We start from the raw sequence: 13,753 nt of genomic DNA, 5'->3' as shown, positions 1-13,753 counted from the left end.
CCCATAGATCTATCCCAGCCCCACAGATCCCATCCCAGCCCCACAGATGCCCCCACTCACCCCTGCTCTGGTTGTACCGGTCCCGCGCTGTCTCCAGGTTCCTGGTATCCATGTGCTGGTTCTGCTCACTGATCTGGGTCACCCTATCCCAATATCCCGGATCGACTCCATCCTTTATCCACTGTGTCAGCGGCTCCGCCCGGCCCCGCTCGCTGTCATAGCGCACGAAGGGGATCCCATCCAGGTACCCAATTTCCATGAACTGGGGGACCCCCGGGCTGGGCTCTGACACTGCCACACGCAGGTAACGCAGAGAGTGGAGAACTGGGGGGACACAGAGATTTGGGGGGATTGAGGGGGTCATGGATGAATGAAAGGGGAACCGGGAGAGCCGGGAATGGGGTGCATGGGGACCCAGTGTTCAGGAATTGGGGCTCAGGGGACTCCCAATGTCGAAAAAAGGGGGATACAAAGACTGGGAGAGGTGGGATAGGGGTTCCAGGGGATCCCTGTGCCCAGGAAAGGGGGTCCAGGAGGCTCCAGTGATAAGGAAAGGGGGTCACAAGGTGGGCACACCTGGCATGGCTGGAATGGGGGGCTCAGAGGTCCTTAATGCAGACAGAAATCAGGGCTGGGCCTGAGAGAAGCAGGAATGGGGGTCCAGGAGGTCTCAGGGTCAAGGGAAAGGGGAGTCTGAGGCTGGAGAGGGTGGGATAGATGGGAAAGGGAGTGTAGTGGGGATTGGTACTGGATAAGGGAGTGCAGGGTGCACCAGTGCCCAGGACAGGAAATTCAGTCGCATCCCAGAGTCCAGAATCCTCCCTGGGACCCTCCACGACCCCCCAGGGACCTTCCTGGAGCCCTGGGACCCCCTGCAGGAGGAGAAGGAGGTGAAGAACGGGGGGGATGCAGAGATTGGGGGGGCAGGAAGGAGAACGGGGAGAGCCGGGAAGGGTCCAAGGTTCAAGGAAAGGTCTGGGAGAGGCGGGATGGGGGATCCAGGGGGTCCCTGTGCCCAGGAAAGAGGGTCCAGAGGTCCCCGGTGTTGAGGGAATGGGGGCCCTGGGAGCTGGGAAAGGCAGGAATGGGGGGCCAGGGGGTCCCTGGGTCACGGGAAAGGGGGGTCTGGGGATGGGAGAGGCGAGTGGATCCTGAAGGCTCAGCCTGGGAGACAGGAAAGAGACCGAGGGAGAGCGGTGGGGGAGGGGATGGGGGAAAGGGGGAATTCCAGGGAGTTCATCTGGATCCCATTGGATCCCCGCTGCGACCCTCCTGAGAGCCCTGGGACACCGGGGACCCTCTGGGAGGCCGTTTTGGGAAGCATTTGCAGTGGAAAACGGCGGGGGGACACTAAAGTTGGGAATCCTAGGAGGTCCAAAGATCAAGGAAAAGGGCGGGAATGGGGCCTGGGAAAAGCGGGATGCCGGAAAATGAGGTGCAGGGGGGTCCCAGGCCCGGAAATGGAGATTCAGGGATGTCCCAGTGCCAAGGAATGGGGGTTCAGGGCAGTTCCCGTGCCGCTATTCTGGGTATAGAAGAATCCTGATCCCCAGGAATGAGGATTCAGGGGGGTCCCGGGGCCAGATAAGGGGTTCCAGGGGGTTCCCGGTGCCCCGAAATGGAAGTTCAGAGAGTTTCCCGGTCCGCGATTCGGGGTTCAAAGGGATCCTGATGCCCAGGAATGAGGGTTTAAGGGGGTCCCGGTGCCAGATGAGGGGGTACAGGAGTGTCCCAGTGCCCGCAAATTAGTGCTCAAGAGGGTCTCCATGCCCAGAAATGGGGGTACAGGAGGGTCTCGGTACTGGGGAAGGGGATTAAGGGGGGGGGGGTCACAGGACCCAAACTGCGGAATCCGGGCGTTCCCCTACCCGGGAATGAAGGTTTAGGGGGTTCCTGGTGCCCGGAAACGGACGTTCAGGGGGTCGCGATTTCAAGGGTCCCACTCACCTTTCGTCGCGCTCCCCGGGCCCCCCAAGAGCAGCCCCAAGAGCAGCCCCAGCGCTGGAGCCATCGCGCTGCTCCGCTTCGAGCCCGCCTGGCCCCGCCCCCATCACTGGCCCCGCCCTCAGAGCAGCCTCCTGCCTCGCCATTGGCGGCGCTATTTCCTGTCCGCCAATGGCAGCCCGATATCTGAGTGACGTCACCCGTCGCCGGGTAGATCGCGGTCTCTCAGGTTCGAACGCGAAAGTGAAAGTGACCGAGGGAGCGCGGTGGGAGGAGGGGACGGCGGAATTCCACAGAATTCCTCTGGATCCCTCTGGATCCCCGCTGCGATCCCCCGGAGCCCTCTGAGAACCATCTGGGACCCCCTTAAGAAAGCGCCGGGTAAGCCGTTTCGGATCCTTGTTATTAAAAATATATAAATACCGACGCAATTTAAAAATAGATTAAATGATCTGCTGTTACTGTCAGAGACAAAAAATAATTTATTGGGGAAGGATTTAATAATAGCATTGGATTTGAAAATTGAAGTATCCCAAGGGCAACTTAAAATTTATGCCTTAACCAAAAAGATGAGGAACAAATATGTGCTGAGGTGTGGTACATCACTGGGGAAATAGGGAAATTAAAAATGAAACCTATCAAAGTGAAAATCACTGACCTCGATTTGCCAATCCGAGTTTGTCAATATCCAATATCATTAGAAGGGAGCCCGGGCCTTCAGCCTGTTACAGAAAACCTTTTGCAACAAGAGATTTCAGAACCATGTATGTCCCCACATAATCCTCTTATTCTGCCTGTCAAAAAGACAGACGGGAATTACAGATTGGTACAGGATTTGAGGGCTATAAATCAGCGAACTGTCATCAAATTTCCAGTAGTAGCAAACCCTTACACCCTCTTAAGCCAGCTGTCCCCTGGCTACACTTGGTATAGTGTAATAGATCTAAAAGATGCCTTCTGGGCATGCCCGTTAGAGGAAAGTAGCAGAGATTGCTTTGCCTTTGAATGGGAATATCCTGATAAGGGCAGGAAACAACAACTGCATTGGACAGTATTGCCTCAGGGCTTTACAGAATCCCCCAATGTCTTTGGGCAGCCCTAGAAGAATTAATGCAATCTTTTGAGCTACCAGAAGGGGTGAAATGGTTACAATATGTAGATGATCTATTAATAGCAGAAAAAGACCAGAAATCTAGTAGAAATGGCACTATATGACTTTTAAACTTTTTGGCACAGCAGGGTTTGAAGGTATGCAAAGCTAAATTTGAATTCACAGAACCAGAAGTAGAATATTTAGGACATTGGTTAAGTAAAGGGAAAAAGAAATTGGATCCTAACAGAGTCTCTGGAATACTAAGCCTGGGACCTCCAAAGACTAAAAAAGACTTGAGGAATATTTTGGGACTGCTGGGATACTGTCATCAATGAATAGAGGGATTTAGTGAGAAAGTGAAATTTCTATATAAAAAAATTACCAGTAATCACCTGAAATGGGCAGAGGAGGATGACAAAAGTTTTGAAAAGGTCAGACATGCTTGAATTCAAGCCCCTTGTACTCAGTCTCCCATATTTGGAGAGACCATTTCAGTTATTTGTAAACACCTCTGATCAAACAGCATATGGGGTGCTCAGCCAGGAATGGGCAGGCAGTCGAAAGCCAGTGGGATTTTATTCTAAACTGCTCGACCCTGTCAGTCGGGCTTGGCCCACATGTCTGCAGGCCCCAGTGGCCACAGCACTTTTAATGGAAGAAGCCTGAAAAGTCACCTTTGGGGCGACCCTAGTGGTCCACACCCCCATAATGTGAGGGGAATTCTGAATCAAAAAGCCAAGAAATGGTTAACTGATGCCCGAATATTAAAATATGAAGCTATTCTAATCACTTCCCCAGACTTAGAGCTAAAAGCAGCAACTGCTGAAAGTCCTGGACAATTCCTGTATGGGGAACCAGGAGAAAATTTAGAATGTGATTTTGTGGACAATTACTCTTCAGTAAAAAGAAACGATAAAGAAGTTCAGGGCAGAACTGCATGAGAATTAATAGGTTTAACCAGATGGCAGGGAAATTTTCCTCAACACCCAGGCCAGACAAATTACTGAACAATTACATCAACGAACTCTTTGGCGAACGAGAGTGCTAGCAGAACAATTTTTACATTTTTTTGGATGCATTGGCATTTTTGATATTGCAAAGCAGAGCATCCAGACTTGGTTAACTTGTTCACAAAATTAATTAAAAGTTATGCTACAAGGTCCATCAGGAGAATGGAAATTTGCTTACACACCCTTTGAAAGAATACAAATAGATTTTACAGAATTCCCAAAAATAGGAAGATGGAACTATTTACTAGTAATGGTAACAAATTAACCCACTGGGTAGAGGCATACCCTGCAGCTAGAGCCACATCACAAGTGGCAGCCAAAATATTGTTGGAACACATAATCCCAAGGTATGGCCTGGTTCGAGCAATGGACTCAGAGCAGGGGACGCACTTTACATCAAAGGTGCTGCAGTCACTGACCCCGGCACTGGGCATCAGCTGGGAGTATCACATACCTTGGCACCCTCAGAGTTCTGGCAGGGTTGAAAGGATGAATCAAACATTAAAACAACAGCTGTCAAAATTAATGATTGAGACTAAAATGCCATGGACAAAGTGCCTCCCACCAGCCCTGTCTAATATAGGAACAATGCCAAATTCAAGAACAGGGATTTCACCATATGAAATGCTGTATGGTATGCCTGACCCTAAAGGAGAACAACTTGATCCAGCTTTAGTTCAGGACCCTTCCCTCCAGAATTACATAATAATAATCAATAAAAATTTACAAGTATTAAAGGAGAGGGGAATTTTGGCTCCAACCATCCCTCTAAGATTTGCCATAGATAAGATTAGGCCACGACAACCTGTGTTAATTAAAGAAGAAAATCTAGATCCAAAATGGGAAGGACTGTATTTGGTTCTGTTAACAACTGAAACAGCTGTGAGGACACCTGAAAAAGGATGGACACGTGTGAGTAGAGTCCAGGGTCCTGTAACCCCTCCTACTGCAGGTTGGGCAGTGACATCCGAGCCTGGAGACCTCAAAGGGCGAATCCAGAGCTCTCGATGTTGGCACCGGATCAATTTGTCTCGAAGGTCTCCCAGTCAGGACTGAAAGTCACCTGTCCTGAAGCCAGGTGTGATTGTAACCTGTTCATCAAAAAGAGTTGTCCATATTGTCCTGAGCTGTGGTGGTCTCATGCCTATGGTGGGTATCTCCCATTCACATTGTGTGTCCAATGTAGAAGAAAGGAACAGAAGGAAACTGTTAAGGTGCTAAATACCCTATCAGCACGAGGAAAAATCGAAATTGATGATCATAACTGGTGGGAGTTATTTGAGAATGGAACAAGAGGAAAAGAGAAAGCCAGAGCAGAGGTTTTGGCAATAGAGTGTCAGAAGGGTTGTGTATACCGAGCTGTTACTGCTGTACCTCGTACTGGAATGTTAAAGCTAAATTTGGGACAAAATTAAGAAACACTACCAAAAGAGAAAGACAAAGTGGGAGAGCCCAGGACATATTCCCTGCTGCCGAGAAGATCAAACAAACCTCAGCTACTGGCAGCAACCCTGTAGGCCTTGAGGGAGGCAGAGGGATGAAAATGGTCATGGGAGTCATCCTATTGCTAATGATGATAAAAGGAAATAATGCTGATGCTTGTTCCAAGTGTCACCAGACAATTGGGTACGGGGATGCACGGTATCCACCCTTGCCTTCCACACACACATCAATTCCTGCTAGAATCAGCACAAGCTGGAATCGTGTACTATTATGGAAAGAACTTACTGGGTGGCCACGAATTTGGGAAAAGGAGGGTGGGCTCCATCAGCATACCAAAGTTCCCCAGTAGGAGAGACACAGCTCTGCTTCCCAAAAGAAGGTATGTGGGGATATTCAGATGAAGGAGGAGTGCGAGATCACTACAAGGAGGAATTGATAAAACATACAACTAAAGTGTTGAAAGGAACAAGGACAAATGTTGTGTTGTTTAATGTTAATTTTCCTTCTGTGTTGATGGTTCGTCCCAGTTTCTTTCCCTTAAGTTAAGTACATAATGGTTTTTCCCTTTCATGCCTTGGGCCTACCCCTCCTCTTTATCTGGAACCTTCCCTGTCCCTCACCCTAAACCCTGCCCCACGGGATGTCCATCCTTTGTAGCCCCTCCCTTTGTTCTAGAAGTTTCTGTGTCAAGCATTCCCTCTTGTATCCATGATTGGTTATCTTGTATGTATCCCCACCCTCGGTTTGCCTTATTGGCTCAATGTACCCCTTTCCCCACCTTCTGTACCTCCCCCCGTTAACCGTTATTGGCCAGAGTTTTGTGCCTTCCCCTTGCTCCTCCCCTGTACTTAAGCCTGTGTAGAACCCCCTCAAACTGCCTTTTGAGGTTTCCCCCCAACCTCCGGACCTGTTACCTTTTCCTTCAATAAATCCCTTCCCCCAGAACCGTAAAAGGTCTCTCCTGCACCTCTTTATCCCTCCCTGACGACTCGCCCAGGCGTAGCTGTTGCTACGCCCCTTCTGCGGCTCCCAGAGTGGTGCCGGGGAGGGGCCACTCACCGACGCAGGCTTCCAGGAGCTGTTAGCCCAGGTGAGGGGGGCAGTGGGTGGAAGAAACGTCAGACAAACCGTGGGGTAGCTTTAATTTGTATGAGAAAATAAAACAACAACTCAGTGAACGGAACTTACCCCCCTTGGGAAAGAATTTATTTGTGGAATTAATGTGAGAAATTACTACTGAACTGAAGTCACTGTTGGATCACTGTGGAGGAATGCAGATGACTGAGCAATGGCCATGGAGGGGGGAGGGATTAGGCCCAGATCAGTTATTACAGTGGAATCAAACAGAAATATTGAGGGGAATCAATAGACCTGAAGGGTGGGTTCTGAGTCATGAGGTAACAGGAGAAGCATCTATAACACGTCAGGGAAGTAACTTTACCCAAGATGTGGGGCACACCCCCTGTAAGACTCTCCTGACTACAAATGCAAGCAATCAGTCTTGGTGGCCCAAAACTCTAAAAAAATATTGAGGAAAGCTAAGTAAGGGTAATTGTATAAAGAACAATTTCACAGGACTCTGCTGGTATAATAAGAATAGTGTAAGAATCTATTGGCAACGACCTGAATCAGTTCAGCTAAGCTGGAAATTCCCAGACGGAATATTTTGGATCTGCAGGAAAAGAGCTTCTAATACCCTACCAAACAGATGGAGAGGGACATGTACCTGAGGGATTATCCAGCCTGCAGTTTTTACATTACCAGAAGAGAAAGACAATCAAGTGTTAGGAGTTCCCTTGTATGAAACTTTGCCTGCAAACAAAAAGAGCCCATCCATAGGGGGAACACAAATCTGGAAGGATGATGAATGGCCCCCAGAACAAATTATTGAGTACTCTGGGGCTCAAGATGGAAGCTGGGGCTATCTCACTCCAATTTATATGATAAATAGAATTATCAGGCTACAAGCCCTGGTAGAAATTACTTCCAAGCAAACAGCCCGAGCAATGGAATTGATAGCTAAACAACTTACCCAAACTAGAGCAGCAGTATATCAAAATCGACGAGCCCTGGACTATCTGTTAGCTGAAGAAGGGGGAGTGTGTGGGAAGTTCAATAATTCTGAATGCTGCATAGAAATTGATGATAATGGAGAAGTAATTACTAAAATTGCCGAAGAAATATAACAAATAGCCCATGTACCTGTATAAACCTGGAACTCTGTGTTTAATGATAATTGGTGGAATAACCTGTTGGGGGGAGATTGGTGGAAGGAATTAGGTTTTATGTTAACATGTGCATTATTAGGAGTACTGTTCATCCCTTGTCTTGTTCCATGCTTCATTCGACTAATCCAGTCGTTGGTTCAAGGAATGCAAGTTGCTACAATACCAATAGACCCTGAGAAGGCAACAAAACTAATGGCAGTGAATGAATTAAATCTGGTACAAGAAGTCCTGTCAAAATTCGTAGTCAAAAGACAAGTCAATGGGATAAAAGAAAAGAAGTGGGGAAATTGTGATAATTGGAAAAAGATTTGTGTTACTCACAAAAGAATTGTGGTTTGTATAAACCAGAATACTAAGGTATGAAGTGAAGCATGGACACCAGATAAATAAAAATATATGATTAAATCATTCTGTTTTAAATCACCATGGTTCTTATGTTATGTTATGTTATGTTATGTTATGTTATGTTATGTTATGTTATGTTTTCCAAATAAGTTACATCAACTGCCAGCTTGCAAAATCACACTTTTGGATAGCCCTTCCTGCCTTTGTTTGATCACTGCTGCCTCTCTCAAGGACCAGACTTGCAGATTTCCCTGGTGGCTGTCTACAAAGACCAGATGGTTATCTGTGAGACTGACTATCGCCCAGAGGCTTTGTGAGTTTGGATGCAGATGCTTATTCGACCACCACTGCTTACCTGCCAAAATTATGACAGGAAAAAAACAAAAATTATTGATTACAACGAGAAAGCACAGTATAAGTAGAGACTGCAAACCAAGGTTGGAGGGAGTGTGGAGTGGACGGTGACCTCTCAGGTTCCCAGCGCTGTTTGCTCTTTCTCTATCAAATAAAGCAATCTAAATTTTGCTGAATATCGAGACTGTTGTTTCTCATTCATAACAAGCAGGAGGTGAGGAGAGTGGCAGGATCTGAGGAGATCCAGACCACAGCCGGGTCGTGGTCATCTCATGGTCACTCATGGTCATCTTATGGTCATCTCCCAATCACCATCATCTCATGCTCATGGTCACCTCATGGCCAGGATCATGTTATGGTCATGGGCATGCCGTGGTCATCTCTTGGTCACAATACCTCATGCCCATTTTCATCTCACAGTTGTCATCATGTCATGGTCACAGTCATGGACATTTCTTGATCACCTCATGGCCATGGTTGTCTCATGGTCATGGTAGGGATGCATCATGATCCTGGGCACCACATGGCTGTGTGTTGGCTATCTCATGGTCACAGCCCTGTCATGGTCCTCTCTTGGTTTCAATATCTCATGCCCATGGTTATCTCACCATCAAAGTTGTGTCATCATCACAGCCATGGTCATTTCCTGACCTTCATCATCTTATGCTCGTGGTCAACTCAGCCTAATGGTCATCTCATGGTCACCTCATGGTCACCTCATGGTCATAATCATCTTATCACCATCATCTCATTATCATGGTCATCTCCTTATCACCATCATCTCATGGTTGTAGTCTTCCTGTGGCCACAATTATTTCACAGCCATGGTCATATTGTTGTCACCTCATGGTCATCTCCTGATCTCCAACATCTCATGCTAACGGTCATGGTTTTGTCACAGTCATGGTCATCTCATGGTCTTGGTCATCTCCTGATTCCCATCATCTCATGCCCATTGTCATCTCCATGTCGTGGTCATCTCATGGTCACCTCATGGTCATTTCAAGGTCGTGACTGTGTCATGGTCATTGCATGGTGTTGGGGGTTGAATTGTTCCCTTTTCTTTCTGTGGAATTTTTCCCATTGTTATGCTGAGTATTTGTGGCTACACCTTAGTAGCAGTAGTTTTCTCTCACGGGGGCGTGGGAGATAGCGGGAGACTGGAAAAGGAAAGGTGGGACAGGGGCCTGGGCTCGCTCTCATTCTCTCCTTCTCTTGCTCGCTCATGGAAAGAAGACGGCTGGGTCTCCTACCAAGCATCCTCCCCGCCATCCCAGCGCCGGGAGCCACGTTCCCTGCTGTCGGACATCGCTCTGCTGCTTTCCCACTTCATCCTACTAACTCTGGGCACTCTGCTGAGCACCACCACCAACACCGTGAGGGGGGAGTCGCTCCTCCATCCCTCTCACCCCGGGCCGCTGCCACCGTCACTCCAGCCCTCCTCAACTGCGCGGGACCTGCCCTGCCCTCAGCACCGGCAACTGAGCGCAGGGAGAGGGAGCCTGTGGCCATAAAGGGACTGGAACTGAGCTATACTGCTCTGTTTTGTTGTCAGTTTTTATAGCTGTTGTTGTTTCTGCTCTTTGCCTTGTTAGATATATCAGTAAAGAACTGTTTTTCCTATCCCCGTATCTTCTGCCTGAAAGCCTCTGATTTGAAACTATAATTAGAAGGGAGGGGGTTGAACTCTACATCTCAGAAAAAGGGGTTCTCGTCTTCCCTTAGCAAATACCTGTCTTTGAAACCAAGACACATGGTCATGGTCATCTCATGGTCATGCCATGGTCATCTCATCGCCACAATCACATCATGGTCATCTTACAGTTGTGGTTGTGTCACAGTCATGGTTCTTCAGTGGTTGTGGTCATCTCATCATAATGATCATCTCATGGTCTTGATCACCACATGGCCATGGTGTGTTGTGGTCATCTCATGGACATCTCTTGGTCACAATCATCTCATGCTCATGGTCATCTCATTGTTACCTCATGGTCATCTCATGGACACAATCACATCATGGTCATCTCACAGCTGTGGCCGTGTCATGGTCATGGTTGTCCCTTGATCAACTCATGGTCAGAATCATATCTTGACCTTGATCATTCCATGGCTGTGGTTGTATTATGGTCACAGTCATGCTCATCTCATGGCCCAGATCACCACATGGCCATGGTTGCATTGTGGTCATGTCTTGGTCAAAATCAGCTCGTGCTCATGGTCACCTCAAGGTCAGGATCATGTTATGGTCATGGGCATGCCGTGGTGATTTCTTGGTCACCATACTTTATGCCCATGTTCATCTCAAAGTCATCGTCATGTCATGGTCACAGTCACGGACATTTCTTGATCACCTCATGGCCACGGTTCGTAAATCTTTGACTCCCATCTTTGAGGACTTGAATACTTTTGTGTATAGACTCACTATGGTCTGAAAGGTTCATGCAGCACATGCCTTCGAGGTCTTGGCATCCGTGTGCCAACAGCAAGAAATCTATGGCAGCTCTGTTTTGTAATGTTGTGTGTCTTAGGCTGTCAACATCTGTTAAAAGATCATTTAGAGATAGAAGTAGCGTTGGTTTGTTTACATAACCAACATCCTAATTTTCCTAATTGTGTTACTGCTTGTGCAGCACCTACCCACAGTACAAGAGCAGAGGCAACAATCCTCTGTCCTCTACTCCAAAAATCTAATTTACTGTTACAGTCGGATTGGAAGAGATGTGCAAACACTTTTTTCCCCTATTTTTGTCATTGCCAATTAGCATTGTGACATTGGGAGTTAGTAAAGCAAGCCTACCAAAGCTACATGGGCTGCCTTTAATACGAGATGGAATGGCAGGCCATGCTCTGTCCCCACAAATAAGAAACGTGCCTGCTGGTAATTGCAAAGGGGCGTCGATTTAGATGGATGTCGTGAGGTATAATTGCACCATAGGCTCTCATTTTTATACCTTGGATGGTGGGGAGAAACATCCCACAGTGCTGGTTCATCTGGTTTTACAATTTGGGGCTTAGCACCATTAGATGTTACCAATTGAACTCTTTTTCTATAACGAAAGCTATTGCAGTAATCCATTTGAACTGAGCCAAACAGTTCCAATTCTTGAGCCTCTAATGGTGCATGTGGAAGATTGAGAGGCCACAAATCCCAAAAATCTACAGGATTGTATTTCAGCTTACCAATGGGACTGTTCCTTTGTATATTATGAATAGCCTTTTTATTTATTGGCCACTCATCTATGGCCAGACCTACCAGCCATGTTGAAGAGGGGTGATTTGGGGTGGCAAGAGATAAACATAAAGTCTCCTGGTGTGTTATGTTCGCTAAAGGCTCGCTGTTAGGAGTTGGGAGTACTGGAACATTCCGGTGGGTCGTCCTTTAATGGCTGTAGGTAAGGTTTGATGGTTTTGGCTGGTATCCACCGAGGTCCTCTATCTGTGGAGACACAACCCCATCCATTCCCCCAGTTATTAACTGAAATGGTCCTAAAATTTGATTTGTTTCAGGCTCTTTTACTAACACTGATGGTCATCAGCATCATCAGCTTGTGGATTTCTGTCACAGCACGAGGCTGGCTCGCGCTCTGGTGGAAGTTTTTTTGATGGCAGCCTGGGGAAATTGCCTTTAGAAGAAAACTGTTTAGCCTGGGGTTGGTTTTGACCAGGAACTGGGTATCTCCCTTTTCTCTGTGGACAGTCTTTTCAGAAATGTCCCTGTGGAACACATCGAAAGCAAGTGGGTTGTTATTGTGATTGTGGTGTTTTAAAAGGAAACTGCACAGCCACCAGGGCTTTTGCAACTTCCTGCCCCATGGCCTGGGCCTGTCCTGCTGCCACATTCATCCCGAGACGATTGCACGCCTCGATCATCTGGAGGATCATTGGTGGTGGTCCTTGTGGCAGGGCGTGCAAGACCTTTGGACACTCAGAGTTACCATGAGCTACTGCCAATGTCTCTAACAGCTTGTTGCTGGTCCTAGCATCAGGGATTTGTTTTTCCAATGCTTGTTTTAACCCCTCTATAAATTCCATGTATGTCTCTCCTGGCTCTTGCCTAATATTAGTATACTCCGAGTTAGGATTGCTGCCATCTGGTACATGGACCAATGCTTTAAACAAAAATCTTTAACTTCACCACGTACTTGCCTGATGACTGCTGCTGCTTGCTCCTCAGGTTGGCTAAATTGTCCTTTCCCAGTTAGGTGGTCCATCATTTATGCTGCTCTGGCTGTGTCATTCAGACTTAACTGAAACTTAACCCAAACTTGTCTGAAGCAAGCCCGCATTGGCTGCCTGTCACTGCGGTGTCGCTGTTGACGAGTCCCTTCACAGAATCAGCTCTCTGATCCTGTGGTGTCCACGCATCTTCCCGGCCCATCACTGCCTCACACACGAGGTGACCACCACCCCACTCTCTGGCCATCTGACCCGCAGCTGAGCCCTTCCCAGAGTGCCTTTTGGTGGATAAAAGTGAACGGAAGTGCACAGGATTTAACAAAGATAGAAAAGGTCCTTATTCTGTAAGGCGTTCCTTCTTTCCTACAGTTATGGTCATCACCATTATCTCATGCTCATGGTCACCTAATGGTCATCTCACAGCCACCTCATGGTCACAATCATCTCACAGCCATGGTTGTGTCATGATCATCTCATGGTCTTGATCAGCACACAGCCATGGTGTGTTGGGGTCATCTCATGGCCACCTCTAGGTCAAGATCCTGTCATGGTCATCTCACAGCCTTCAGTATTTCATGGCCATGGTGGTGTCAAGGACATCTTGTGGTCATCTCATGGTCACCATCATCTTATGGTCATCTCATGGTCACGGCCATCTCATGGTCATGGCCCTTTCCTGATCACCATCATCTTATGCTTGTGGTCATCTCACTGTAATGGTCACCTCATGATCATGTCACTGTCACCTCATGGTCATCTCATGGCCACGACCACATCAGGGTCACCTCAAGGCCATGGTTGTGCCATGGCCAACCCATGGTCATCTCTTGGTCCAAATCATCTCATGGTCAGGGCCGTGGTTGTGTCATGGTCACTCTCATCTCACGGCCATCTCATGCCCATGTCATGGCCAGGGAACTTCTCCAAGATCCCGAGCCGTGATTTTGGGACACTCAAGGACCTTTGGGGACAATGAGGCCTGGCCTGACCCTTCCCCCCATCCCACTGCCCCTCCAGGAGCCCAACGTGGCCAAACTCTCCTGAGCACACCTTGGACATGGGACACAGAGCAGGAAATGAATCCTGGGGGATGGAGTTGGATGTGGCTGGCAAGTCCCAATTCCAATCCGGCTGTCATGGTCCTGCTCGTGCTGTTCCCA

General features: G+C 47.9%; 1 protein-coding gene across 1 annotated transcript in view; it reads right to left on the bottom strand.

Moving 5' to 3' along the window:
• The window catches only part of LOC148218136 (class I histocompatibility antigen, F10 alpha chain-like), an 81,880-nt gene that overhangs the window by 2,500 nt on the left and 65,627 nt on the right, over positions 1-13,753 (bottom strand). Inside the window, exon 2 of the mRNA XM_088158052.1 lies at positions 61-324. Within this exon, the coding sequence (XP_088014178.1) occupies positions 61-324 (264 nt within the window). The remainder of the gene's footprint in view (positions 1-60; positions 325-13,753) is intronic.

The sequence above is a fragment of the Sturnus vulgaris genome, unplaced genomic scaffold, assembly GCF_052056855.1.
Source record: "Sturnus vulgaris isolate bStuVul1 unplaced genomic scaffold, bStuVul1.hap1 Scaffold_195, whole genome shotgun sequence".
NCBI lineage: Eukaryota > Metazoa > Chordata > Aves > Passeriformes > Sturnidae > Sturnus > Sturnus vulgaris.
This window is presented reverse-complemented; position numbering and strand designations above follow the sequence as displayed.